The sequence below is a fragment of the Vicia villosa genome, unplaced genomic scaffold (assembly GCF_029867415.1).
Source record: "Vicia villosa cultivar HV-30 ecotype Madison, WI unplaced genomic scaffold, Vvil1.0 ctg.002191F_1_1, whole genome shotgun sequence".
NCBI classification, from domain to species: Eukaryota; Viridiplantae; Streptophyta; class Magnoliopsida; order Fabales; family Fabaceae; genus Vicia; species Vicia villosa.
The window spans coordinates 220,665-246,475 of NW_026705863.1; the positions used below are offsets into that span (position 1 = coordinate 220,665).

Consider the following 25,811-nt stretch of genomic DNA (forward strand, 5'->3'; position numbering starts at 1 on the left):
CTATTGTTTGCTTGAATTTCTTAATAAAGAGTGTAGAAGAAATATTACAAAAGTGAAGGTTGACTTTTGTTGACCAATTCACTTCGGCTTCCTCACTGGAATTTGACCATTACTACATCAATATTCAGGAATTCATTCAAATAGATATAAGAAAAGTTGCATGTTATTGAATTGAAATTCAAATTCAAAAGAAAAAGAGGGAAACTACCATTCAAAATTGGTTTGAATCACTTGAATTACAAAAGAAAGTTATCATACAAAAGGAGACATTCCATTACAAATTCCAATTATCATTACAACATTCAAAGTTCATCCACAATTACACAAAAATCAATTCAAAATCATTACACCGAGACATTCATGCCAAAAACTACAAAGAAAGAGGAATTTAAACTTGTGCTACAAGGGCCAGGCTCCACTAATCTTCATTCATGATCAATTACTTCCATAAGCCTTTTCAAAATCTTCAAGCATTTTTAATCTTCAAGGCACCACACGTCTCCTTTACTTCCAACACCATACAAATGCCATGCCAAGCAGCCTGCATAAAGGAAACAATGCACATACAGTTACACATTTTATACCACATAAACCATAGAAAAAAACATACAGCTTCACATCATTCTACAGAAGAACAGATTCAAGTAATTCAATCCATTCACAATTTCAAACCATTAACCTGTACCAGCACTGCAATACAAAAAACCAGTCCCTACACCAAGCCACATCAAAGCAAACAAGGATCCCGGCAATACTAGACCCTAACACTTATTCATCCTCAAACTGGTATCCGCTGCTCCATTTTAAATTATGTGATTGCTTCAAATGTGCAAGAGTGTTTCACGAGGTCTTTTAGCCCACACTAGCTCCAATGAAGTATCACGCCAAATCATGATGTTGTTTCAAGCCTACAGTAAATGAACAGACACAATACAGTCAGACTGTGATAGAATCCATACACATACAAAGTCAACTTCTAAATCCAAGAGATACTCAATGTCAATGTGCATAAAACCAAGCAAATGCCAGCCCAAATTTCTTTCAATCATCCTATAAAACCAAAACAACCATATGCATCAAACCCACTTGTTGACAATAGCAATATCCCATTTCTAACATTCACTCATATTCATTCATTTCACACAAAATCCACTAGTCAGCATCATATTTTCATATACATTCAGCTATACTATAATATAATCCATGCCAAAGTGCTCACAAACTGTCACACATCATATTGCACCATGAAATCCCTGCACATACATACTAAAATCAAAACAGAACCCTACAATAACCAACCCTACTAACAATTTATAACCTCTCCTCCTAACTTCAAACTTTCCATAACTAATCCTAACTCTCTCCAACTGTCCAAACCTGCATTCAAACACACCATTAACCTACTAACAGCCCTACATATGGATAAGCAACATAACTATTAGTTTCCACATACCATAAAGATAAAAACCATTTCATACTGGTCAAAAATCTCTACAGCTCCTACAATTCACAACTAAAATAGACCTGCTCCACATATTAACCTACACACTTCTAACCATTTCAGCCCATCAAATATCACTAACAGATAACAGAAAATAGCTTCACTAACATTTTAGTCTTAACCAATTAACCTAACTATCCTAACAGTTTCCAAAACAAACCCCTAAACTAACCTATAACAGAGTCAACAACTAACTATCATAACAACCAAAACAGAATTGTAACTGTCGCCAACTCACTCTTAACCACCTAACAGAAACCTAACTGATTCAATTACAAATTCATAACTCACATAACAGAAAAAAACTAACTCCACAACTAATTCAATCCTCACCCTTAATCTCATAACGAACTCCCCCTAATCCAATGGCTCACATCCTCTCATGAACTCTATATAACAGAATTTCCCTCCACAATTCAAGTCTCTACGCCCATTCCCCACCATTTCATTACCACCATCACTCACCTCTCAACTCTCATCATCTTCATCACCACCATCACTCACCTCTCAACTCTCATCATCTTCATCCACCAATTTTCACTTCTGCAACCTCTCTTCTCTCAATTCCCTCACTCACTCACTAAAGCTCTCTCACCATTGTTGTACGAGACTTCACCTCCAAATCTCGTTTCAACTGAGCTTAGCCTCCATCAACTCATCTCTCTCACTCGCAGAAAGCATCACAACAACAAAATTCTCAAGAAAAATCAAAAGGAAGAAGGGAGAAGAAGAGAATCGCTCGAAATAAAAGTAAAGCAAGGAAGAAGGAGAAGGCGTAGCGTAGCAACTGAAAACATGAAGAAAGGACCAAGTTAAAGTCATTACCTCGGTTTCGCGGTGGTCGGGAATCTCCGCCACCGCACCGGAAGCTCAAGTCGCTTAATCAGGTACGTCCGACGCATCTTCTTACTCTTCGCTTAGCGTTTGCATCTGATTAGAAGTTTTCCCGCTCCAATTGTTAGAAATTTGGCTTGAATCTCAGACTTAGGGTTCGTCTTTCCCTTTCTCCGATTTGTCAATGTGAGGCCTCTTCTTGATAAATTGATGGTAGATTTAAGCTCAGGGCGTGATTTTAGGTCAAGGTTACGTTTAGAGCATAATGATTCAAGGTGAAATCGTGGTGGTTGAAGGCGGAGAACACCGCCGGTGAGGTATGGAGAGAGTGAGGAGGAAAAGTTTGTGTAGAACGAGAGCGATGAAGTTCAATCGTCCCTTTAGGAGACCTAATTTCCCCTTCTTTTCATTTAATTAGCATTAGTATTAATTAGATTTAGTTAGGATTAATTAGGATTAATTAGGTTTAATTAGACTAATTCAGAAAACTAAAACAATGAATCTGTTGGGCTTGATTTGCATTATGCACCCCCATAAAAGCCCATGTACACCATTTTTTTGGTATAAAGAAATTCTGAAAACAAAAACAAGCATGGACCGAAACTTCACTTTGGCCTTGACCAGATTCTGACTCACACACCCCCTGTAGCCCATGCACCTCTCTTTTTTGATACAACAAAAACAACCCTTGGGCCAACACCATGGGCCTGCGCTCAGATTGCTATTCACATCAGATTTTCAATTTACACCCCCTGGCTCCATTAAATTGGTAGAGTTTAGATTTTACTTAGTTTTTTCCATTCTTTTTAGGTAATAAAGACACATAATCAATCAATAGAAAATACTAGTTTAGGCTTAGTAGCATTTAGGTTTTTTAGTATAATTTTGGCTTGAATTAGAATTCCCTTAACACATTAAAAACCCCTAAAAATAGTAGTATTTTTTTAGTTTAATTTTGCACTAATACTTGAACTGTTTTCTTTATGTTTTGTATCATTTCCATGCTATTCTTTTGGTATAATTGTTGTGTGATTTTGTTACTTGTTTTTGGCCATATTTTTTGCCTACTGTTGATTTCATTTTAATGCTCCTTTTAGAATTTAGTCACCGTGTTAACTTTAGAATAGGAATTAGAATAACTTAGATTAGAGAATAGGTTAGTCACCCTTGCTCATTCCCTTTTTCTTTTCAAAGTTAAAACACTAATAAATAAAGATGCGAATCACACCTTACTAAAAGTGAGAGAGAAATGAGTGGGATTTATTCCTTAATCTGTTTCTCAATCACTTAGTGGGAGAGAAATGAGTGGGATTCATTCCCTAATCTGTTTCTCGATCACTACATAATGGGAGAGAAATGAGTGGGATTCATTCCCTAATCTGTTTCTCGATCATTATACATTTTCATGTGATTCAAATTGCAAAGTAAATCCCCTTAAAAAACACTCAACCAAAAACATTCAAAACACTTAATAAAGGCTCAAATTAAAACAAAGTGACGAAGTGGTGCGAAACCTTGTATTGGGTTTTGTTCATCATGTAGTTACATAAAAAACACAAACCCAAGATTCTTTCTCCTTAAGAACAAGTTAAGTCCCTTCCAAAATTAGGCGTATAAGTCTCCAAAGGTCGAGCATCATGGATTGTGACCTTAACCTCTGTTCAACTAAAAAACACAAAACAAATGGAAACTATTGAGCCGAACTACGATAGCTCTGATTCCTGGTAAGGGATAAGTAGGCATTGGGTCGCGGGGCCTAAGCGAGCACACTTGTAAATAATTCCTTCTTTTCCCCGTGTTTCTTTTGCATTCATTCGCATTTAGGTTTAGACATAGATACACTCTTTAGATAGAAACAAACATAGGTGGATACCATCGAGTACGATGGGCGTGAGGGGTGCTAGCACCTCCCCCTTGCGTAACCGACTCCCGTACCCTGTTCTCTGGTCGAAAGACCTTGTTCTTATTCTGAGTTAGGTTTCCTGGTATTCCTTTCCCTTATGGGATAAATATATTGGTGGCGACTCTGTTCATTTTTTGCGAGCGTGCGACACATACAACCCTGGTTTATTTTTGTGGCATATCATAGGTAGTCCAAGAAAATATATTAATATTCTCTTGGAGCAGAGTGATCAACTCCTCCTCCTCGATTTTCATCATGGAGGTACCCATCTTGGTGGTGTATAATTCCTAGGGGTTCAATCTAGAACTCCTTCATGTCTTTTCTAAGCATAAGTCTATCTCTTTCATCTTATACTCTAGGACCTAAATCCTTAAATTTTACCCCCACATATTTCTTGCTATGGTATTGGGATTGTGGCGGACTGGTATTTCCTCATATCTTACCTTTGGCCTGTTATCTTTTCTAGAATTAGGCCTTTTGGGTTGATCTCTCCCCTGAGCTATGAATTTGGATCCTTCTTGCTATGAAATTTCCTAAACATGATATTTCAAGTTGACTTCTTTGATAAGCCTCCCAATATCTCTCTTGAGCTAGTAGCAATAGTTAGTGTGATGACCCTTCACATTCTTATATTTGCACCACCTATTTGGTTTGAGCCTCTTCGTCTCTAACTTGGAAGATGGAAGAGGAGGGATGTCGTGGGTAAGGAGAAATTTATTACAGATATGCATTAGGCGAGTGTTCAGGGGCATGAAATTATCCATGGGCCTCCCACTATGTTTAAAATTTTCTCTATTCCTCATGGGCAAGTTATAATGGCTTCTGCATTGTTGCTGCGATGGATCAAACCCATCGAAGGCACATCCTCTTACATCCACAACCTTCTTATTTACATTCCTCTATTTCCCTTTAGTATAACATTACACTAAAGCCATACTTCCGATCATTTAAGTGAAGAACTTCTGGACAATATACTCGTTGAAATGCCCGACCCTTAAACCAACTTAGAATACTCCCCCAAACATCTACTTGATTTGATGTATCACCTTGATAGTCGCCTCTTTAAATAGGGTTGATCCTCCCTTAATGACTCGGTATACCCCTAGAGAACATTGAACAAGATAGTCAACGAAGCCTTTCAATGCTTACTCATCGAATATAACTAGACAATTTTCCTTGAGAGGTCTTGATTCGTGGGCACTGAAAGATGAAAGAAGTTCATGAACCACCCGAGGTATGCATCCTTGAAAGTGTTGGACGAGAGCTTGCTCTTCAAGGAGTCGGAGGCGCCTATGATTTCCATATGAGTATTGATGGCAGTTATATGTTCATTAGGTCTCTTTTCCTATCAAACATCATTAGTGATGGTGGTTTGAAGTTTTCTGGTACTAGAGCCTCCCAAAATTCGTCAGAGAGAGGGTGGGGTTCCAAGACCTCGTCTTCAACTTAGATCACTATGTGATGTTGCTTATGAAGGGTCAGAATATTCTCTTCAAAAGCATGGTTGGAACAACACAACTCTTCCATATCAGAATGCATCTTCACTAAGGCTTCACTCTCTCCGCTGCTAACGTTGCTTGTTGTCGCGGCGCCTCATCATGTCACCATGTTGAAGTAGATGATTGAGGCAAGTGAAAGTAGAATATAAGTGTTGCACAAGTTAGTTTTATCGAGACCTACAATAGACACAATTGTACTTGCGATAATACAATAAGGGGGAGCCCTTCTTTTGAGGATGATCACAAAAAGGTGTAAGTATGTTGAAAATGTAAAATATGAATAAATTCTCCAAACCCTCAAGACTGAAATATTTATAGGCCTAACTTATGGGCCAAGTTGGTGGGTGAGGAACTGCCAGGTCACGTCTGTCCATAAGCATAATGTCTTTTTATGACCCTTCTTAGGGAGACTGAGTTATGAGCCATCTTCCTCTAAGACTCAATTAAAGTTATCTCGGTCCACTCCAATTCTAGAAACTTCCTATTTCTTTCAAAATTGTCATGATTTATTTAATTCCTATTTATCTTTCACAATTTCTCCGTATTTATAAAAGAATTGAACATTGAATCGAATGATTAAAAAAATTAAGACAAATAGAAGACATCACATGTTAAATGCGATTTTAAATATTTAAAACGAAAAAAATAATAAGTGAAAAAATAAATTCTTATTTTAACAAACTCGTGATTTTTTAAGATATGCTACTATCTACAATATCAACCTTTATTTTTAAATTGTTAAAAAAATTCAAGAAATAAAATTATATATATATATATATATATATATATATATATATATATATATATATATAGCCACATTAATATTTTAATAAATAATTTTTTATTAATCTAATAATGATTGATATTTTTTCCTCTCATCTCTCTTTATAAAAACCCTTCTGCTTGATATACAGATTAAACTATTAATCTATTGCTAATTTTTAAATAAAAAATATTATCAATATAATTATTATTTAACACTAATGCATTCTAAACTATTTTTCTCAAACTGCAAAATATATTACTAATAATTTAATAACATTTATCTGAGTAAACATTATCGCAGTGTAAACGTCAATTTTGGCATTTGTTTAAAAATAATTTTTATAGTGTTACATAATTTTGTGTAAATAAATTTTACCAAGAAACTTTTAATAAAAGTTTCAAATAAAAATTTGGTTTGAATAGTTATCTTAAAATGTGATTTTAGGTATTTCATCTACTTATGGAAAAAAATTTGGATATCAAAATTTCAAAAAATCACTTAATTTTGAAGCTATTTCAAATAGATTTTCATAAAAATCATTTTTGAAATATAACCTTTTAAAAAAAATTGCGATTTTGACTAAGTTTCGGTTTCCAATAATATATGTTTATGTTATAGGATGTCAATTATAGTGATTCATTTTAGAAAAAACAAATATAAAAAACTTTAATATTTTTAAAAACGACTTTGAAAAATCTGTTTTAAAAAATACAAAGAAAAAAATCAATTTTTTAAAAGCTGCCCTTTGTTATTGTATTCGATAATTTTCAACAAATTCTAACTCTATTTACAGTAGCTTACACACATGCTTTTGCATTCTGTAACTAGAATTTTGTTTTGGTGCTAAATGAAACACATTTCATGTGGATATATCATGTGTTAGAGAACCCTTCAATCACCAACAAAACACGATTTCTCTAAAAGCCAATTTTTCATGCTCTTTTTCGCCTTTTATATTTGAATAACATTAAAAAATAAAGAAGATCACATTAATTTATTTATGTAACTCATTTTTTTGTGTAAAATATTTATGTAACTGATTTATTCACGATATTACTCATATACTCACGTTTAAATGACCCACATATTAATTCAAAAATGATTTTTGTTCAACAATTTAAGATTTTTTTAAATTAAAAAAATTATTCAGTTTTCCTTTCAACACAACTCCTGCCCCATCACACCTCTATAAATTTCAACCATTTTCAGAACTAAATTCATCAATATTTTTCATCAATAGCCTTTTGCAATATCTAAAACAATGGCAACAACTCCAATCAAAATCATCTCGTTGACAATACTACTTTTCATAACCATCAGCATAGCTAATGGTCAAGCTCAACCAAATCAATCAACCTTAGTGTTCTACCTACAAGATGTCGGAAAAGGACCTAGTGCAACCGTTTCACCAGTTATAGGCATCAATGGCAAGGTTTGGTCATATAACACATTTGGAACAATATTTGTTGTTGATGATCCTGTTACAATAAGTCCTAGTTCATATTCGACTCAAATAGGAAGAGCTCAAGGTATAATTACCGTAACTTCTCAAGATGGTGCAAATGTGAACATAGTTTTGTCAATTGTGTTCAACAATGCACAATACGCTGGTAGCACTTTGGAAATTCAAGGTACAAGTCGTCAACGTGATAATTTAAGAGAGCTCGGTGTTGTTTCTGGAACAGGAAGGTTTCGATTTGCAAGAGGATTTGCTGTGTTTGAAACTTTATCTTATGATCCTACCTATAGTCAGTCTGTGATTAGGTTGACTGTAACCTTGGCAATACCTTGAAAATATATGTGTTATTATAGGGCTAATGCTTGTTAAAATAGAACATCATATGAGTTTCCCATAAAATAAAATCAAAGAGCATTAAACCTTTTATCTTATTAGTAATTTTTTTATGGTATTATATTATTCTGAGGCCAATTTGGATCCTGATAATAGTGTCTAATTAAAAATATTTAATGTCATGTAGTTTTAAATTTTAAATGTCATAATTTAAAACCCTCCAAAAATGACTCTGTGTATTTAGCGCTTTCAAGTATGAAATGAGTTGGTTTTATTTGATCATTCACATCATTTATGAATAGGTTTTAGTGCTTCAACTTGCTCTTCTTTAAATTCTTCTTTATGCACTCCTGTAAATATTAATGCATTCCTTCGAGATTTAGATGGGTTTAGTTTATGTATTTTGATGGTGGAACCCTTTTTACCTCTCGGTTAGCCTGTGTTTCTTTTCTAAATTATATTTTTTTCTCGGCCCCTCGTCGAGTCCGCTCGCTTACGCTTAAACTTGTTTCTCTCTTCAAAAAGCTTCTTACGTAGATTGCTCTGTTGGCTCCTAGATAAAAAGTTTGCCAAGACCTCTGATTTAATGTTGACTAAGGGAATGTATTGAATGTCATATTTGAATAGCTCAATTTCACATGATACCATTCTTCCAGCTAGATTTAGCTTTTTCAAAACCTGGCGTACGGGTAGTCTATCTTCATCAATATCTGGTGTCCTTAAAAGTTAGTCCTTAGATTTCTTGTAGTTTCCACTATTGTAAATGTGAGTCTTTCTATCTTTTGATAGTGGACCTCTGCATCCCTTAAACACCTTGATTATGAAATAGACAAGCCTGTCTACCTTATCTATTTCCTGGACTAGTAGTAAGCTTAACACTTGACAAATAAGAAACAAGTATAGATATAATAGAGAACATGTTGTTGGGGGCGTCAAAATAGGCGGTAACACTAAGAAAGCCTTCAACCTAGAGAATTCCTGCCCACATTCGACTGTCCACTCAAACCTGTCATTCTTCTTTAGTGTGGTGAAATAGTAGAAACACTTGTCACATGCACAAATAAGAAAACGAGAAAGGGCGGCTAAGAAAACCGTTAGTTGCAGAACTTCCTTGACATTAGAGGGGCTTCTCATGCCTATGATGGATTGAAGTTTTTCGGGATTCACCTCTATTCACTTGGTGAGCATGAAATCCATGAACTTTCCTCCTTGTACACTGAACCAGCACTTGGTTGGATTAAGGCGCATGTTATAATCCCTGATGAATCTCAGGATATCTTCCATGTCTTCTGCATGGCTTTCCCCTTCTGATGTCTTCACAATCATGTCATCAATGTAAACATCCAAGCTATGTCCTATCGTCCTTGCAAACACCGTATCCATGAGCTGTTTGTAGGTGGCGTATACGTTCTTAATCTCTAATAAAGGTACGACGTTGTAGTAATAATTATTGTGATTGGACATGAACGTCGTCTTTGGAGCATCAATGAGATCCATTTTGATATGGTTGTACCCTGAATAGGCGTCAATGAAACTTAACAATTTGTATCCCGAGGACCCATCATTCATTAGATCTATATTAGGGAGAGGATACAGATCTTTGAGCATGCTGCATTGAGATCGGTGAAGTCGACACACATATGCCGCTTGTTCGATTTCTTCTTGACCAAAACCATATTAGCTAGCCGTAAAGACTATTTGATCTCCGTTATAAAATTGGCACTTGTTAACTTATGAACTTCTTCGTAAATGGTTGTTCTCTTTTCTTCGCCAACCTTGTAATTTCTCTAGAATACTAGGTTGACCGAGGGATCTACGGCGAGTCGATGACACACCACTTTGGTGTCAATGTTATGCATATATAAAAGAACCCAAGCGAATAGATCAACTTTTTTTTAGCAAGGCGATCAGGTCTTCCTCTCTCGATTCGGAAAGTGAGGTGCCCGACTGGGTGACCTGGTGTCATACCCCAAAATTTGCCCATCTCATTTCACTTTCAAACTCATACAATGATTCAAGGCTCAAGGGTAAACCTAAGGCATACTCTCCTAATCAAAGGGTCCTCAAATTAGGGTTTTGGATTTGCTAAGGAGAAAGGGTGTATCAAGGCCTCAAGTAAGCTTCATATGATCTCTTAGGATTTAAATCACCTCCATGACAAGATTCAAGGTTCAATTCCAAAGATTGCTCATTCAATTGCTCAAATGATCGACAATCGACTAGTTTGACCTAAAAGTCAACTAGGGTCAAATCACAATCAAAACTCCTGATTTTTGGGTCAACATCAATAATTTGAAGTAAAATTCATAATTTGATCAAGGGACTATCATGATTCATCAAGGAGAGCTCAGAAATCATCAAAATTCCAAGTTACTAAATTAGGGTTTCTAAGCAAAAGTCAACTGAACTTTGACTAATCATATCTCTCTCATACTTTATCAGAAATCCCCCAACCAAAGCTCATTCTCAAGGAAATTAAATTCTCTACAACTTTTATGTTGGGCCCAAGGTCAAGAAATGCTTCCGCATAAGAGATATAAGCCAAAACATTACAGGTCCTTCTAGAAGCTCGCAAAAAGCTGTTTTCTGTCAAAGGCCATATCATCAAGATAAAATCCTCGAATGCAAAATATATTCCAAAGTGGCTTGTAAAGGACATATTGAGCTCTCCAAAAAGTCCTAGAACACCTTCATAGGATAAAGATTGAGGGAGATATAAAGCGCATAAGTTGGTCAAATTTCAAGAAATGCACAAAACCTTAATTGGTCAATCTCGGACTTTTAAGTTAATGGGCCTAGGTTTTGGACTTCAAACATGATTATGACCTCATATAGGATCCATAAACTTATTCTCGTGTTTTTGTGACTATTATTTAATTTATTTAGATTTTTTCATTAAAAAATATCAAATTAATTAAGTAAAAACACAAAAATTATGAAACAAATTAAAGGGGTTTATTTTTAAATCATACAAAGGCCCATATAACATCCCTTAGAAGGCCAAATTTCGTTGGTGCATGGCCATGGTATTTTATTTCATTTATTTTTGATTTTTATCAAAATAAATTAGAATAAAATGCTAAAAGTTTGGATTCATGCGTATGATTTTATTATTCAGCCAAAATCAAATCTCCAAGATTTATAGTAATCATGTGGATCTAAATTGGAGCAAGAATGGACCAAGATAGAATGTTTTAATATAAAATTTTCAATCAAATTTGATTCTCTTCAAGGGGAATGATTTTATTCTATTCCTATAACCCTAATTCACTCTAATATATATAGAGATCAAGTTCAGAATTTGGGGGACGAAAAGTATTGGCAGGAGCTAGGGTTTGGAAAGCCACAAAATTCAAAGAAAGGTGTAGAATCGTATTCTTGGTTGCAGTTATTTCCAGATCCAAATAACCTTTCTAAATCGTTTCTGAGGTGATATAAGGTAAAGAGAGGCCATTATACAAGCCATGTAACGTCTAAAATACGTGCATCATACTCACCATATTGGCTCATATTTCAAGTTTTTATATGTCGCATTTTATTGTGTTTCAATATGATCTAATGGAATATTTGAGTTCAGGATAAAGTTTGGGGATCATTAGAACCATTTATGCAAAGCTTTGACGCCTTTCCATGGAGTTGCCATTGTTAGGGCTCCGACTTACCTCTCTTTGAAGCTCACGATTTAAGGACTTTCAGGCTAAAACAATGCAACCAATGGATTCAGGGACCCCAAATTAAGGGGGGGTAGGATCCCTCTTATCTTTTTATTGACCGTATTTTACAGGGTTCATGTTTGCAGGATTTTTGCTATGAATCCAGGGCCAATCCGCAGGTAATAGCGTAGCAAATTCTGCATGAATTTCCGCAGGTAAGAGGAAGAAGGAGATGAACAGTGCACGAGGGAGAGGAATTACGTGTGGGATGCTACTGTTCGCCAGTCAGCGAAGACCCTCACTCTATGCGCGCGTGGTAGTCTTCGGTTCGCTGGTCAAAAGTATAATCTCCTTTCTCTAATTCTAATTGGCTGCAGCAAGTCCACTGGGCCAAGTTTGATTCCAGTGTTTGAATTTCCCATTTAATACATTGTTTCTTATTTAATTATTTTGAGTGCTATTTATGACAACATAAGAGAGCAGCGTAGGTGGTACAAGGTTTTGCCAGGTTATCCCAAGACCTGGGTTCGAATCCAGCAGAAGGTGAAATGTATTTTTTATCAATTCTTTGGTTTAAAGCACCACCGGATCCCACCAAATGAAGCTTAGGGGATGCAACTGCCCTCCCTCACTTTTACTTTTTTCATACATTTTATTAGGTTTATTGAACTTTGTACCCCCTCAAATATAATTATTGCACCACACCAAAATCTTTTTCTCTTTCATCTATCAATACAAATTATAAAGTGCACCATGTATTTTTCTCTCACATACCAATAGAAGCTGTAAAGTTATGCCACATTCTCTTCTCTTAATTGAAAATGATGTAGAGGTATGCCTGTTCTCTAGACTAAATTAACGTTGGGAATCTATCCCATGCCTTCAAGGGAAAAATATACATATTTAGCCACTAAGCAAACAGATATGATATAGAATACTATATATGATGTAGAATACTATATATGATATAGAATATATTGGTTTAAATATGTATATAATGTGATATAATGTTTTGTACAATATTTAAATTAATATTTAGGATTATAATAGATAAAATATATATAATAGGTTTTTTTAAGTATATAATTTTTATTTAAATATAAATATTAACATTAATTTAAATTATATAGAAAATATATATATATATATATATATATATATATATATATATATATATATATATATATATAAATTTACTGATAATATATAATATTTATTTTAAATTTTATACTAATCAACTGATTTATAAAAGTTGAAGTAATTAATATAACTATTTTGTGTACACTAATACACAAGATACATTATTTTTACTATATTCTATACTCTGTACATTTTACTAGTTTTTCTCTCATTTTTTTAGTTAAGCTGAAAATAAATATGATTATTTGTTTTAAAATAATAAATATTGATTATTATTAATTCTCAAATAAACTCAATTAATATAATAAATATTTAAATTTTAAATTTTTTTCTTTAATTACAAAAAAATAATATTATTAATAATTTAATAAAATTTATCCACGGCAGACAAAAGACTATAATTTGTATTTTTTTTTTGAAATTGTATGTAGAATTTTGTTTCAAAGCTTAATGAAAGACATTTCATGTGGATATATCATGTGTTAATGGAAGGCTTTGATCATTAATCAAACACGATTTGCCTCAGGTCGGTGAATAAAACAAGCACAAATTATCATGAGGCTGGCATGATAATTTTTTGGTAAGTCATTTTTTTGTGTAACATATTTATGTTGCTGATTTATTCACGATTTTATTTATATACTCACGTTGAATTGCCTCACATATTAATTAATTTAAAAATGAAATTTGCTTAACATTTTATAATAAAAAAACTTTAACATAAAAATAATACTTTAGTTTCCTTCAAGCATAAGTCATTTTTCATGCGTACTTTATTTATGTAAGTCATTTTTTTGTGTAACATATTTATGTAACTGATTTATTCACGATTTTATTTATATACTCACGTTGAAATGCCTCACATATTAATTAATTCAAAAATGAAATTTGCTTAACATTTTATAAAAAAAAAACTTTAACATAAAAATAATACTTTAGTTTCCTTCAAGCATAAGTCATTTTTCATGCGTACTTTATTTATGTAAGTCATCTTTTTGTGTAACATATTTATGTAATTGATTTATTCACGATTTTATTTATATACTCACGTTGAATTGCCTCACATATTAATTAATTCAAAAATGAAATTTGCTTAACATTTTATAAAAAAAAACTTTAACATCAAAATAATACTTTAGTTTCCTTCAAGCATAAGTTCTGTCTCGAATTGCCTCTATAAATTTTACCCATTTTCAGAACTAAATTCATCAAAATTTCTCTTCAAGAGCCTTTTGCAATAACTAAAAAAATGGCAATAATTTCTAACAAAATCATCTCATTCACAATACTACTTTTCATAAACATCAGCACAACTAATGGTCAAGCTCAACCAAATCAATCAACCTTGGTGTTCTACCTACAAGATGTCGGAAAAGGACCTAAGGCAACCGTTTCACCGGTTATAGGCATCAATGGCAAGGTTTGGTCCTATAACTCATTTGGAACAATATTTGTTGTTGATGATCCTGTTACAATAAGTCCTAGCTCATATTCAACTCAAATTGGACGGGCTCAAGGTACAATTACGGTAACTGCTCAAGATGGTGCAAATGTGAACATAGTTTTGTCACTTGTGTTCAACAATGCGCAATACGCTGGTAGCACTTTAGAAATTCAAGGTACAAGTCGACAGCGTGATAACTTAAGAGAGCTTGGTGTTGTTTCTGGAACTGGAAGGTTTCGATTTGCAAGGGGATTTGCTGTGTTTGAAACTATATCTTATGATCCTACCTATAGTCAATCTGTTATTAGGTTGACTGTAACCTTGGCAATACCTTGAAAATATATGTATAATTATATGGTTAATGCTTGTTAAAATTGAACATCATATCATATGGATTTATGATGATACAAGCTTCATATATGTAACAATAAAATAAAATCAAAGAGCATTGAACCTTTATCTTATTAGTACTATTTTTTATTCCATGCCCAACTTGGATCGTTTATAATAGAGACTAGTTAAAAATATTTAATGTCTTGTAGTTTAAAAATTCTAAATGTCACACTTTTAAACTCGCCAGAAACGAATCCCGATGTGTTTAGTGCTTCTAAGTGTGAAATGAGTTGGTTTATTTGGTAATTCACATCATTTCTGAATAGTTTCTCGTGCTTCGACTTGCTCTTCTTTAAACTCGTCCTTGATGCAATCGTGTAAATATTGATGCGTTACTTTGATGGTGGCACATTTTTCACTTCTTGATTAGTGCATGTTTCTTTTCTGAATTCTCCTTTTTTTCTTGGCCACTAGTCGAATCTTCTCACTTACTCTTTTACTTGTTTATCCGTTCACAAATCTTCTTTGTTTAGATTGATCTGTTTGCTACTAGTTTCTCTTCATACTATATGTTTTGTTGCAACCCAAACTAATAGGTTGTTGAAGGTTTTTGGTGCTCTAATGCTGATATTTTCTATAATTTTGGTTCATGACTGGACTCTAAGAATGAGAAAATACCTTTTTATTTCAATATCATCACTTTTCACTAATACAATTTTCTTTATTGAATCTTTATGTACGGTCTCAACGTCTCGTCCTCGTCTTATCTACTAGGCCCTAGGTTTTCCACAGATTTTGGTTGCCTTCAAGAATTCATAAATTGTGTATAAAAACGCCTCATGACAACCATCATATCCATCAAATGTCAAAGTTATATAAGTTTTTAGTCTCTCTTTTTACTGTAATGGTCATGGAGAAAGAATGCCACAACCACTACAACAACCTCATCTCGTACCGATTGAGCAATAATATGGATAAACATGCTTTGATAGCATGGGTCCAAATTTGAGATTATGTTTTTCATATATTTGGGATGTTACTAATGCATACCACAAATGTATGCTTTTAATAATTAATCAATGAACATGTTGTAGTTGAAAATGCAGGAACCACAAACTCCACATGAGCCAATTCCTACTCAGGAGGACTTCATCATCTACTTCAATGGCCTAAAAATTGGCCATTTTACTTTGAGTTTGGAAGTGGTGATGCTAGTGGTAATAGGCTTACAAATTGCTTTAAAGATATTTGTCTGCAGATGGTTCAGTTAATGGTCTGAGAAGCTAAATGCATTGGAATTAAAAAATTTAGGTTAATGACAAAGGTCAAGAACAAACTACATGAAAAATTATTTTAGTCTTTTAAATGCTTTATTCGTGATTAATGTTTTGATTAGTTGTGAAATATATCATGACAATGAACTAGTAGCTTACAAAAATGTTAAGTTTTGCTAATTTCTAGTGAAAACATGTTAATGTAAGTCAAAAATCATAAGCCTAACAAAGTGAGGTGTGTTCAACATCTTATTTTACATAAATAATGAGAGTGGACATGCATGTTAACTATGAAAAATTTTCACCATTCTTGCTATTATTTTATATATTTGAAGGCATTGTTTGATTTTTAGTGAAAGACTACTTGACCAAAAATAATACCTTATTAGGGTGTGATCCTTTGATAATCCAATTGAGCTTAAAGTGATTTTTTTTCTTTCAAATGTTACCACCCTTCGCCAATTTTAAAAGAAAAACAATGTTCACCACTTCGTCTTAAGAATAGAAGAGCGCATAAAAATGTAAGGGTATTTAAAAACAAAGTTAGGGAGAAAAGAAAATGTTGGAAAAATTAAATTCAAGTAGTAATGGTGAAAAGATAAGAAAATAATATGTTTTGACAAAAAAAAAGGAAGAAGAATTCAAATGTTAAAACATACAAACTAAAATAATCAGCAATAGAAAGAGACTTTTCAAAAAATAAATATCTATCATATAAGAAGAGTCTACCACTTCTTGTTCAATTGGCCTATCCACATCAGCAAAATACTCCACAAAATTCCACATCATTCTCTCATCATTCCCTCTGCATTGTGGGTTGCGACAGTTATTACTGTGGAAGTTTCACCCTCCCAGCTTCTCATGATGTTGCAGTTACGCATTATTCACTTTCTCGGCCTATCCACGCTCCAAACTGGCTAATCGCAGTAATGAACTGTTAAAATGGCTTGCCTATTTATCAGTCACTTTCATTCTTCTCCTTTCCATGCTTTCTAACTTATGCGGTTATAATTCAGTGCATTGTGAATTTGCATGATCATGTCTAGGCCTGTTGAGAGAATAGCAGAGATCAACAATGGAAAAGAGCTTTGGAAGATTGTTGTTAGGATTCACCACAGATGGAATGTTGTGGCTAACAACAAGGAACATTTTGAAATGATTTTTGTTGATAAATTGGTGATTACCCTGTTTAAGTTTCGGCATGTTTATCATTTACGTATGTTTATATAATTTTGAACAATTTTTGGTTTCTGGCGCAGGGAGATGATATTCATGCTGTTGTTCCAGCACCACATGTGTCGGTGTTCACCGAAAAATGCCTATTAGGGCATACTTATACTGTATCTAATTTTAAGGTGGTGCCTTATGTTCTGGCGTTCAAGGCATCCGAACAAAAATATATGGTAAAGTTTACTGCTGGAACGTCTGTTCTTGATGAAGACAAACATGAGATACCCCCGAAATCGATTTATTTTACAAGTTTTTCGGACATAATAAAGGGAAGTTTGTCAAAGATGTCCTGATTCGTGAGTATAGTTTTTTGGTGTTTTATTATCTCATGTTTTGATGCCTTTCAGTCGTGTGAAATTAATATATTTTTTTCAGATGTCATTGGAATGGTCGATAGTATTGGTTATGCATAGACTGAGTCTGGCGCAAAGAAGCAACAAATTAGCATGGTGTTGCGTGACCACAGGTTTGTTTTTGTTATACATAAGACTCCCTGATAGTTGAATCATGTGATATACCCTAATGTGTTGTGATGATGGTTTAGCAACAACATGTTGAACTGTACTCTGTGGGAATCATACGCGGATCAGTTCATCAGGTTTAACAAAGTTAGGGTTGCTGCATCACTCCCTACAATTGTGTTGCTTCAGTATGCCAAAGTGAAAGAAGAAGGTTATTTCATTACTTATTTAAATCATTTTAAATTAATAGTAAAACTCCAAAATCTGTAATAAATCCATTGACAAGGTATAATTTGAATTTTCAGGAAAGTATCCTCTGTCTGTGACAAACACTTACAATGTGACCCTTTTATGTGTTGATGCTGATTTTCCTGTCATGAAAGACTTTATTGATAGGTATGTTGTTAGTATAATCCATTATATGCAATTATTTTATTCATGATTTTGATAATGATCCATTATCTGCAGAATGCCTGAGGAGAGCAGGGTAACCCTGTCTGATCAACTCGGAGGGAATTCCCAATTATCCTCCCAGAATTCTGAAAATCAACAGCTGACCCTGTGCAAAAATTGTTCTCAAAGGCTGTTGTTTTACCTATTGTTGAGATTATTCAATTTACGGATGTATGTGTTACTATTTTTCCATATTATAATTATAACCTCATCATTTATTGTGATAATTTCTGATATTGACTACTCTTTGTCCAGATTACATTTTGTGCTACTGTCGCTACAACAAAATTATTAGTCGCGTCTCCATTTGGATGGTACTATCGTGCCTGTCATATGTGTCAATCTATAGCGTGTGGGGACAACCCCCCATTTGAGTGTGAAGCTGGTCATGAAACCATGGCTGAAGTCCTTAGGTTTTAGTTTTTCTCACCTAATCTATGTTGTTTCTGTCATGTTTGTGTCGTTTCTATGTTGTCTGCTTTTTTAATGGAACGACTTCTTATGATGTTTCAGGTATAAGATTGAGATTGAGGATACTCATGGGGGCAAAAGCTGCAATTTGTGTTCTGGAACAGAGAATGTGAAATGCTCTTGGGTTTATCTGCGTCTCAACTTCGTAACACTATGATTCAGGTTATATTTATATTCTGCTCACGAATTAGAATGTACTTTCCGATACTCTGCGTACACTAATACAACAGGTTCTTTAAATAGGCTGAAATTACTGATCCATTGGACTTCCCGTTAGAAGTTGATCAGTTGTTGAAGTTGGAAATGGCTATGAAGGTTAAGTGGCATCCACGCTGGAAGAACTGTTCCGTCATTATGATTATAAAAAATGATCATATTATGCAGCAACTTAAGGAAAAGTGGGGAACAGATGAGGTCAGCTCTTATAAACTGTCATTTGTTTTATAAAAGAGGACTTCTATTATAACAATCTTTCGACTGATTTGGATTTTGGTTTTTTAACTCTCAAGGAACCTATTCCAATCCAAACTGTAATACCTGAGACTCTGGAGGTACAAATTTTAAACTGTGTGCGCCTTTTTTTGCGTTTCCTATGATTACATTATACTGAATTGCTGGGTTAAACTATATATAGATTAAAGAGAGTGTTGATGAGGCTAAAACAGATGTCAATGAAGACTGTGAATTGGTTACGGTGAGTTTCAATGCAACGCACCTACCTCCTTACATTTATATCAATATTCCTGAGTAATATTCTTCAACATTATCTGGCAGGACCTGGAAATTACATCTGAGCACAAGCCTGATGCTGTCACACCTGCTGGTAAGAGGCATTTTCCTGGTGTATCAAGTGAATCCACTGATTTGGACGGATTATATGATGAAAAACTGTCATCAAACAAGCTGAAGAAGATAATTAAAATGGAGAAGATTGATTAGATCTATTGTTATTTAGTGTGTGTTTTGCTTATGTCTTTGTTATAAAAACTGGATGTTAGTTTCCTTTGCTTTTAAACATGTGTGTGATTTGGTTTTCTGTAATAATTAGTGCATGAATACTTACTATGTTGCTTCTGTTATGTTCATTTTGATTTAAGGATGTCTATGGTTTGTGTGTCATATTACATTCAAAGGATTCAACTTCTACTACATATTATATATACTATTATCAATTATTTTGATTCTTTTTTATCATATACCATTCATTCCATTAAATATAGTTTCCACACAGACAAAATGTTTATCCTACTCTATTTTTACCGTATCGTGTAACATTTATTCCATTTTAACTATACTTCTTATAATGGGGCATTGGTTTTTTATTATTTCAACATTATAAACTTTACATAATGATCCGATGTTGACCGTGATATACTAATGAATATTCTACTGCATGTAGTTAAAATAATGATGTCGTGAAGAACGGTTTGTTTGGATTTACAGAACCTAAGCATACTTTCATTATATTGTATGATGAAACATTGATTGTGCCTCACAAAGAAACACCAAAACTTTAAACATTTGACTATGTTAACTATCAATAATTAATTTTATGACTGATCTTAGTGTAATGCTGGTACAATATTATGTGACAGATTACATTTTAACTAACAGCATATCAGAGAGGATTAATAGAATATAATAGGAGAACTTCAAAAGTATGTCCCGAAAACGATTATACATTAGATCTTCAAATAGACAAAATATTAGTATGTTCCCATTTTGGATAAGGTGCTTACAAAATAACATGCAGTAGAATATATAAAACACATTGTACCAAAAAACATTCCCAACATATAATATAACCATTAAATTTCAGCTATAGTACAAGGTTAACTGATAACAACAGTTAATTCATTGTCTTTCAACCTTCACGTAGATATATGTAGAGAATCGCAGCATACTCCACACTATTGTATCCCCATTACGCAGGTTAAGAGATTTTGCAAATTCGTACCATCCCAGCGCCATGTACTTTTCATATGGCTGGGGTATTCCCTTTCTATTAGCTTTGTTGACCTGACAGGTAGCAATGTTCTTCGTCCTCACATCCAGCAGGTTAATTTCTTCTTGAAAGTGACAAAGGCATCTTTTTGCGATTTCCTTAGGGAAATGCTGCATACAGGAAATAAAGAAACTATTAACATTATACACTATTTACATTTTCAATAACATGATGATCATATTCAAATGTCTCCTTACCATTACATTCTGCTGTGTAGATTTAGCATTTGTAACATGAGTGTTCCAGAAAAAATTTTGAGCACCTGTAGAACGGTCTACAGTAATGTCTGTTTCGAACTTTGATTTTTTCACCGCTTTACGCCTTCCTTTCTTACCTTCTTTTGATCCACTTGCTTCACCAACTTTTGAAACTTGGATTTCAGTTGTGTCAATGTCTGTTGCTTCCTCTTTTACCTTTGTAGATCCTGCATTGTGATTGCTTTTAACGCATGCGCTATTTTATGTACCAAGATCAATATTCGACACAACACGACCAGGGGTTACATCGCGCTGTTTGTTCCTGCGTTTTCTTTCCATCTTAGGATCATACCCTGTTTCCTTTACCAATTCTCCTATGATTTCCATTGCCTGATCATTGCTGTTCCAACATCAAATATGGATTAAAAACCAACCACATATGAAGCATTCTTTACTAAGCAATAGTTATATACCGAGCAAGCACGGGATCCACACAGACTGGATAAAACAAAAACTGACTATATAATCCCACAATAAAAAACCCCAATAGCCATTCACTAGCATTTGATTTCTTGACAAATATCACACATAATACAACATTAAACTATATTGATACTTCACCCATCGCTAACTGCTTATAACTGTTATTACCACACTACCAAATTTTGTACACCAATAGACCCTATTTTGTACACCAATATGAAAGTGAAATAAAACTAACTGCTCATACCTGAAATCATTATCATCATCAGAAGGAATCCGCACAGAAGAACCTCCGTGTGAAGATGCCATTGTAGAAAACCCTAACCGACAACCAGTTGCAATGCTAAACTTCTATTCAGTGCAAGAGAAAACAAGTACTTTGTACATGCAGAGAGTGGGTTAACTGTTCAGTTTCTATTTTCTTATAATATTAGTTTTTACTTAAAGTGTTTTTAAAATAGTAACACATGCATCAAATAAAATATTATAATTAACATATATAACTTAAATTAAATACATTTAACACACACAACAATCATAAGGGAGGGACAATTGCTAATTTAAATCTATAACTATCATTCTATTCATATTCACTTCCAACTTCATATATATTCAACTATGAAAAGAAAATTTAAAATCAACACTGCATTCATGACATTTTAACCCACCAATGACCCTTCAATTAGAAACTGTAAACATTTAGTATTCAAAGTCATTAAGTAGCATGCTATACATCTCATATAGTGTGCATAAACCTATACAAATCAATCTTATTTGCATTATTCACCATATTTTTGTGTTTGTGATGGTAACAAATGTTGTTAAAAACACTGGTCCTCAAACATCAATTGCAAGAAATAGGAGAAAACTTATTCTCAAAGCGAAGAGGGATTATCGAAACGGTATCAGATTAAACAACCTCACTTCCCATTTAAATATTAATTTTACATCCTCTGCAACATATGAAACCACTGTTAAAATGGCTATGGCTAGAAAGAGAAGGAAGATAATCTTGGATAACAAAAAAAGATTGAGAAATTTCATCAATACTGAAGTTAGTGAGTGCGCAGATGCAAATTCAAGACGCAAGAATTCAAATTATGGGGTTCAATTTTCAAATAACATTGTTATTCAAAATCAGAACATGGATCATGCATCTACCTCAAATCATAATATGTCAGTTGAGTCTCATTATCAGGACAATGATGACTCCAACTCTGACAATAATTTAAATTCTTCTAATAGTTCCGACTCTGAGGAGGATTCAGTGCCTGCACAATTACAGGAGGCCCATCTTCAAGGTATATCCCATATCACACGCTAATAACCAAATGATGTACACTTCTTCTATTAATACACATATTCAATATTGTGCTTTGTTCTTTCAGAATATTACGATATTGGAGACCAAAATTATGAATGCGCACACTGCCAAGCATGTATGTGGTACCAAGAAAAAGTAAATAGACACAAAATTACAACAATTCCTCGGCTTCATCGTTGCTGCCGTGGAGGAAAAATTGTTCTCCCGTTCCTTGAGCAACCTCCAGAGGTGTTGCAAGATCTTCTATTTAATAAAATATATTTAGACAGTAAAAACTACCAGGCTAACATACGAACATACAACGCAATGTTCTCATTCACCTCCCCCGGAATGAAATTCGACACAACATACTCTAAAAGAGGAGGACCTCCTACTTTGAGACTGCAAGGTCAGACCTGTCATCGAATTGGTACACTACTGCCAGAAACCGGAAAAGCTCCGCAATATGCTCAATTATACATCTACGACACGGACAATGAAGTTGAACACAAAATAAAATGTTTCAAGTAAGCCTGCTCAGACAGAATTACATAATTTGTTTATAAAAATATTTTGTTGAACTATTTATTCATGACTGCCAAAAATACACAGGGACAACAAAGGCATCGAGCGCCCCGTTGTCAATAAGCTCAAGCTAATGTTAGATGAGCACAATGTTCATGCCAAAGCTTTTAGAATGGCAAGGGATGTTTTAAGGACAAGTTCTTTCACAGATTTAAAACTCAGGCTTATTTCTGATAGATCCGAAGATGGCCGTGTTTACAACAAACCTACTGTCTCAGAAGTGGCTGCACTCATTGTGGGAGACATTGATTCTGCTGATAAAAGGGACATCTTAATTCAGCGCCGCAATGGTGGTTTGCAACGAATAGATGAGTTTCACCCATCATATTTGGCATATCAGTATCCTCTTATATTTCCTTATGGGGAAGATGGTTACAGGAAAAATATAATGCACAAATATCGCCATGAAACTGAGGTCACTAGGAAAAACCGTCAGAGCATTAAGGATTGGTTTTCTTACCGGTTACAACAACGTCACAAAGAGGCAAAAACACTACTTTACTCAAGGCGTCTATTTCAACAATTCTTAGTCGACGATTATGCTATGATGGAATCTGAACGACTGAATTGGATGAGGGATAATCAATCGAAGTTAAGAGTGGGCCAATATAATAATTTGACCACTCAAACTGATGGCGATAGAAGAAATGAACACCAGAAGCAAGGAAAACGAGTTGTTTTGCCATCAACATTTGTTGGTAGCAAGAGATATATGGATCAACTATATTTTGACGGTATGGCCATTTCAAGTCGAATGGGATTCCTTGATTTATTTGTTACATTTACCTGCAACCCAAATTGGCCTGAAATTAAAAGAGCATTGTCAGGAACAGGACTACAACCCCATGATAGGCCAGATATCATTTCAAAAGTTTTCAAAATAAAGTTTGATACCCTCATGGATGATATTACAAAACACCATGTCGTCGGAAAAGTTATTGCATGTAAGTTGTTTCATTTAATTATACTACATTTGAATCATGTGTCTGTGGAGTACCAAAATATTACATCAAACTAACTTTCAATTTTATAGATATGTACACCATTGAATTCCAAAAGCGGGGATTGCCACATGCGCACATATTGATATTCCTACACCCTCAGAGCAAATACCCAACACCATCTGACATAGACAACATCATTTCTGCTGAAATTCCCGACCTGACTGTTCATCCCAATTTATACAAGTTGGTTAAGGCACATATGATGCATGGACCCTGTGGCCTCGCGCGCATGAACTCACAATGTATGAAGAATGGAAGATGTTCTAAATACTATCCCAAAAAGTTTATTGAACACACTATTGTTGATGCAGAGGGATATCCACTTTATAGGAGAAGATCAAAAACCTTCACTATTGAAAAAAATGGTATCACCTTGGATAATAGACATGTGGTTCCATATAACACCAGATTTCTTATGAAACACCAGGCACATATAAACATGGAATGGTGTAATCAGAGTACTTCCATAAAATATCTTTTCAGATATATCAATAAAGGCTATGATAGAATAACAGCAGCAGTTTCAACAAATAACAATCAACCTGTTGAAGAAATCCAACAATATCTCGATTGCAGGTATGTCTCCCCCAGTGAAGCATGCTGGCGCATTTACTCTTACAATATTCATGGCAAAAAACCAGTTGTGGAACGTATGTTCTACCATTTGGTTGGGGAGAAACCTATCTACTATACAGATTATGCACGCATGGAAAATGTACTAGAAACTGCAAGTGTGACTGAATCAATGTTTACTGCACGGCTGGTGGCAAATGCTAAATATGAAGAAGCACGAACATTAACTTACGGTCAATTTGTCTCAAAGTTTGTTTATCACAAAAAACAAAGAGAATGGAAACCGCGTAAAAAAGGCTTCACCATTGGACGTCTCATATGGGTTCCGCCAACAGCTGGTGAACTATTTTACCTCCGCATGATGTTGACGGTAGCAAAAGGACCAATAAATTATGAGGAAATCAGGACAGTGGGTAACATCCAGTTTGATACATTTAGAGATGCGTGCTTTGCAATGGGATTTCTTGAAGACGACAAAGAATACATAGCTGCTATAAAGGAGGCAAGTCATTGGGGGACAGGTCATTTTCTTCGAAAACTGTTTGTCGTCATGCTTTTGTCAGGTGCTGTTAATCGCCCTGCACATGTTTGGGAACAATCTTGGCTCCTATTATCTGATGGTGTCTTACATACACAAAGAGCGTTGGCTGCAAATCCAGGTTTGTTAGGCAAAATAAAATAGCAAACAAAATAATTTCTTAATAACAATCTACAGATGACTTACCAACAGTATTATAACTCAATTCATCATATCAATGCAGAATTAGTCCTCATACAAGAAGAGTTACAAAATTTGACTTTAATAGAAATTGAGAAACTGCTTCAAGCAAATAGAAGGACACTAAAGGATTTTAGTCCTATTCCATATCCGAATGCTTATGTTCTTGAATAGTTGGGAAACAGACTC

The 25,811-nt window shown here is 34.3% G+C and overlaps 5 protein-coding genes across 5 annotated transcripts; 4 read left to right on the forward strand and 1 right to left on the reverse strand.

The window, feature by feature from the left end:
• The first annotated feature begins 7,687 nt into the window (after positions 1-7,687).
• On the forward strand, positions 7,688-8,448 carry LOC131638156 (pterocarpan synthase 1-like). The gene has a single exon (XM_058908704.1). The coding sequence runs from the start codon at positions 7,765-7,767 to the stop codon at positions 8,293-8,295; it is 531 nt and encodes a 176-aa protein (XP_058764687.1). The 5' UTR covers positions 7,688-7,764; the 3' UTR covers positions 8,296-8,448.
• A 573-nt stretch (positions 8,449-9,021) lies between these two features.
• On the reverse strand, positions 9,022-9,429 carry LOC131638158 (uncharacterized). Its single transcript, XM_058908707.1, has one exon. The coding sequence runs from the start codon at positions 9,427-9,429 to the stop codon at positions 9,022-9,024; it is 408 nt and encodes a 135-aa protein (XP_058764690.1).
• A 4,860-nt stretch (positions 9,430-14,289) lies between these two features.
• Positions 14,290-14,996, forward strand: LOC131638154 (pterocarpan synthase 1-like). The gene has a single exon (XM_058908702.1). It carries the CDS (start codon positions 14,338-14,340, stop codon positions 14,866-14,868), a length of 531 nt encoding a protein of 176 aa, XP_058764685.1. The 5' UTR covers positions 14,290-14,337; the 3' UTR covers positions 14,869-14,996.
• Positions 14,997-17,177: 2,181 nt separating this feature from the next.
• Positions 17,178-19,693, forward strand: LOC131638159 (uncharacterized). The gene is made up of 12 exons (XM_058908708.1): positions 17,178-17,315; positions 17,399-17,542; positions 17,783-17,835; positions 17,914-18,041; positions 18,136-18,226; positions 18,299-18,317; positions 18,539-18,696; positions 18,797-18,899; positions 18,998-19,168; positions 19,264-19,305; positions 19,389-19,448; positions 19,529-19,693. Exons 1-12 carry the CDS (start codon positions 17,178-17,180, stop codon positions 19,691-19,693), a joined length of 1,272 nt encoding a protein of 423 aa, XP_058764691.1.
• Positions 19,694-22,244: 2,551 nt separating this feature from the next.
• LOC131638160 (uncharacterized) lies at positions 22,245-25,796 on the forward strand. Its single transcript, XM_058908709.1, has 5 exons — positions 22,245-22,740; positions 22,828-23,269; positions 23,355-24,271; positions 24,361-25,563; positions 25,666-25,796. The coding sequence occupies exons 1-5, from the start codon at positions 22,245-22,247 to the stop codon at positions 25,794-25,796; spliced, it is 3,189 nt and encodes a 1,062-aa protein (XP_058764692.1).
• Positions 25,797-25,811: the final 15 nt, after the last annotated feature.

Excerpts from the sequence above, each read along its gene's own strand:
- LOC131638156 (XM_058908704.1), top strand. The coding sequence starts at position 7,765 with ATGGCAACAACTCCAATCAAAATCATCTCGTTGACAATACTACTTTTC.
- LOC131638158 (XM_058908707.1), bottom strand. The coding sequence starts at position 9,429 with ATGAGAAGCCCCTCTAATGTCAAGGAAGTTCTGCAACTAACGGTTTTC.
- LOC131638154 (XM_058908702.1), top strand. The coding sequence starts at position 14,338 with ATGGCAATAATTTCTAACAAAATCATCTCATTCACAATACTACTTTTC.
- LOC131638159 (XM_058908708.1), top strand. The coding sequence starts at position 17,178 with ATGTCTAGGCCTGTTGAGAGAATAGCAGAGATCAACAATGGAAAAGAG. Across the intron at positions 17,836-17,913 it reads ATGGTGTTGCGTGACCACAG|CAACAACATGTTGAACTGTA; the intron begins GTTTGTTTTTGT and ends ATGATGGTTTAG. Across the intron at positions 19,169-19,263 it reads AAAAGTGGGGAACAGATGAG|GAACCTATTCCAATCCAAAC; the intron begins GTCAGCTCTTAT and ends TTAACTCTCAAG.
- LOC131638160 (XM_058908709.1), top strand. The coding sequence starts at position 22,245 with ATGGTAACAAATGTTGTTAAAAACACTGGTCCTCAAACATCAATTGCA. Across the intron at positions 23,270-23,354 it reads CACAAAATAAAATGTTTCAA|GGACAACAAAGGCATCGAGC; the intron begins GTAAGCCTGCTC and ends AAAAATACACAG. Across the intron at positions 25,564-25,665 it reads AGCGTTGGCTGCAAATCCAG|AATTAGTCCTCATACAAGAA; the intron begins GTTTGTTAGGCA and ends ATATCAATGCAG.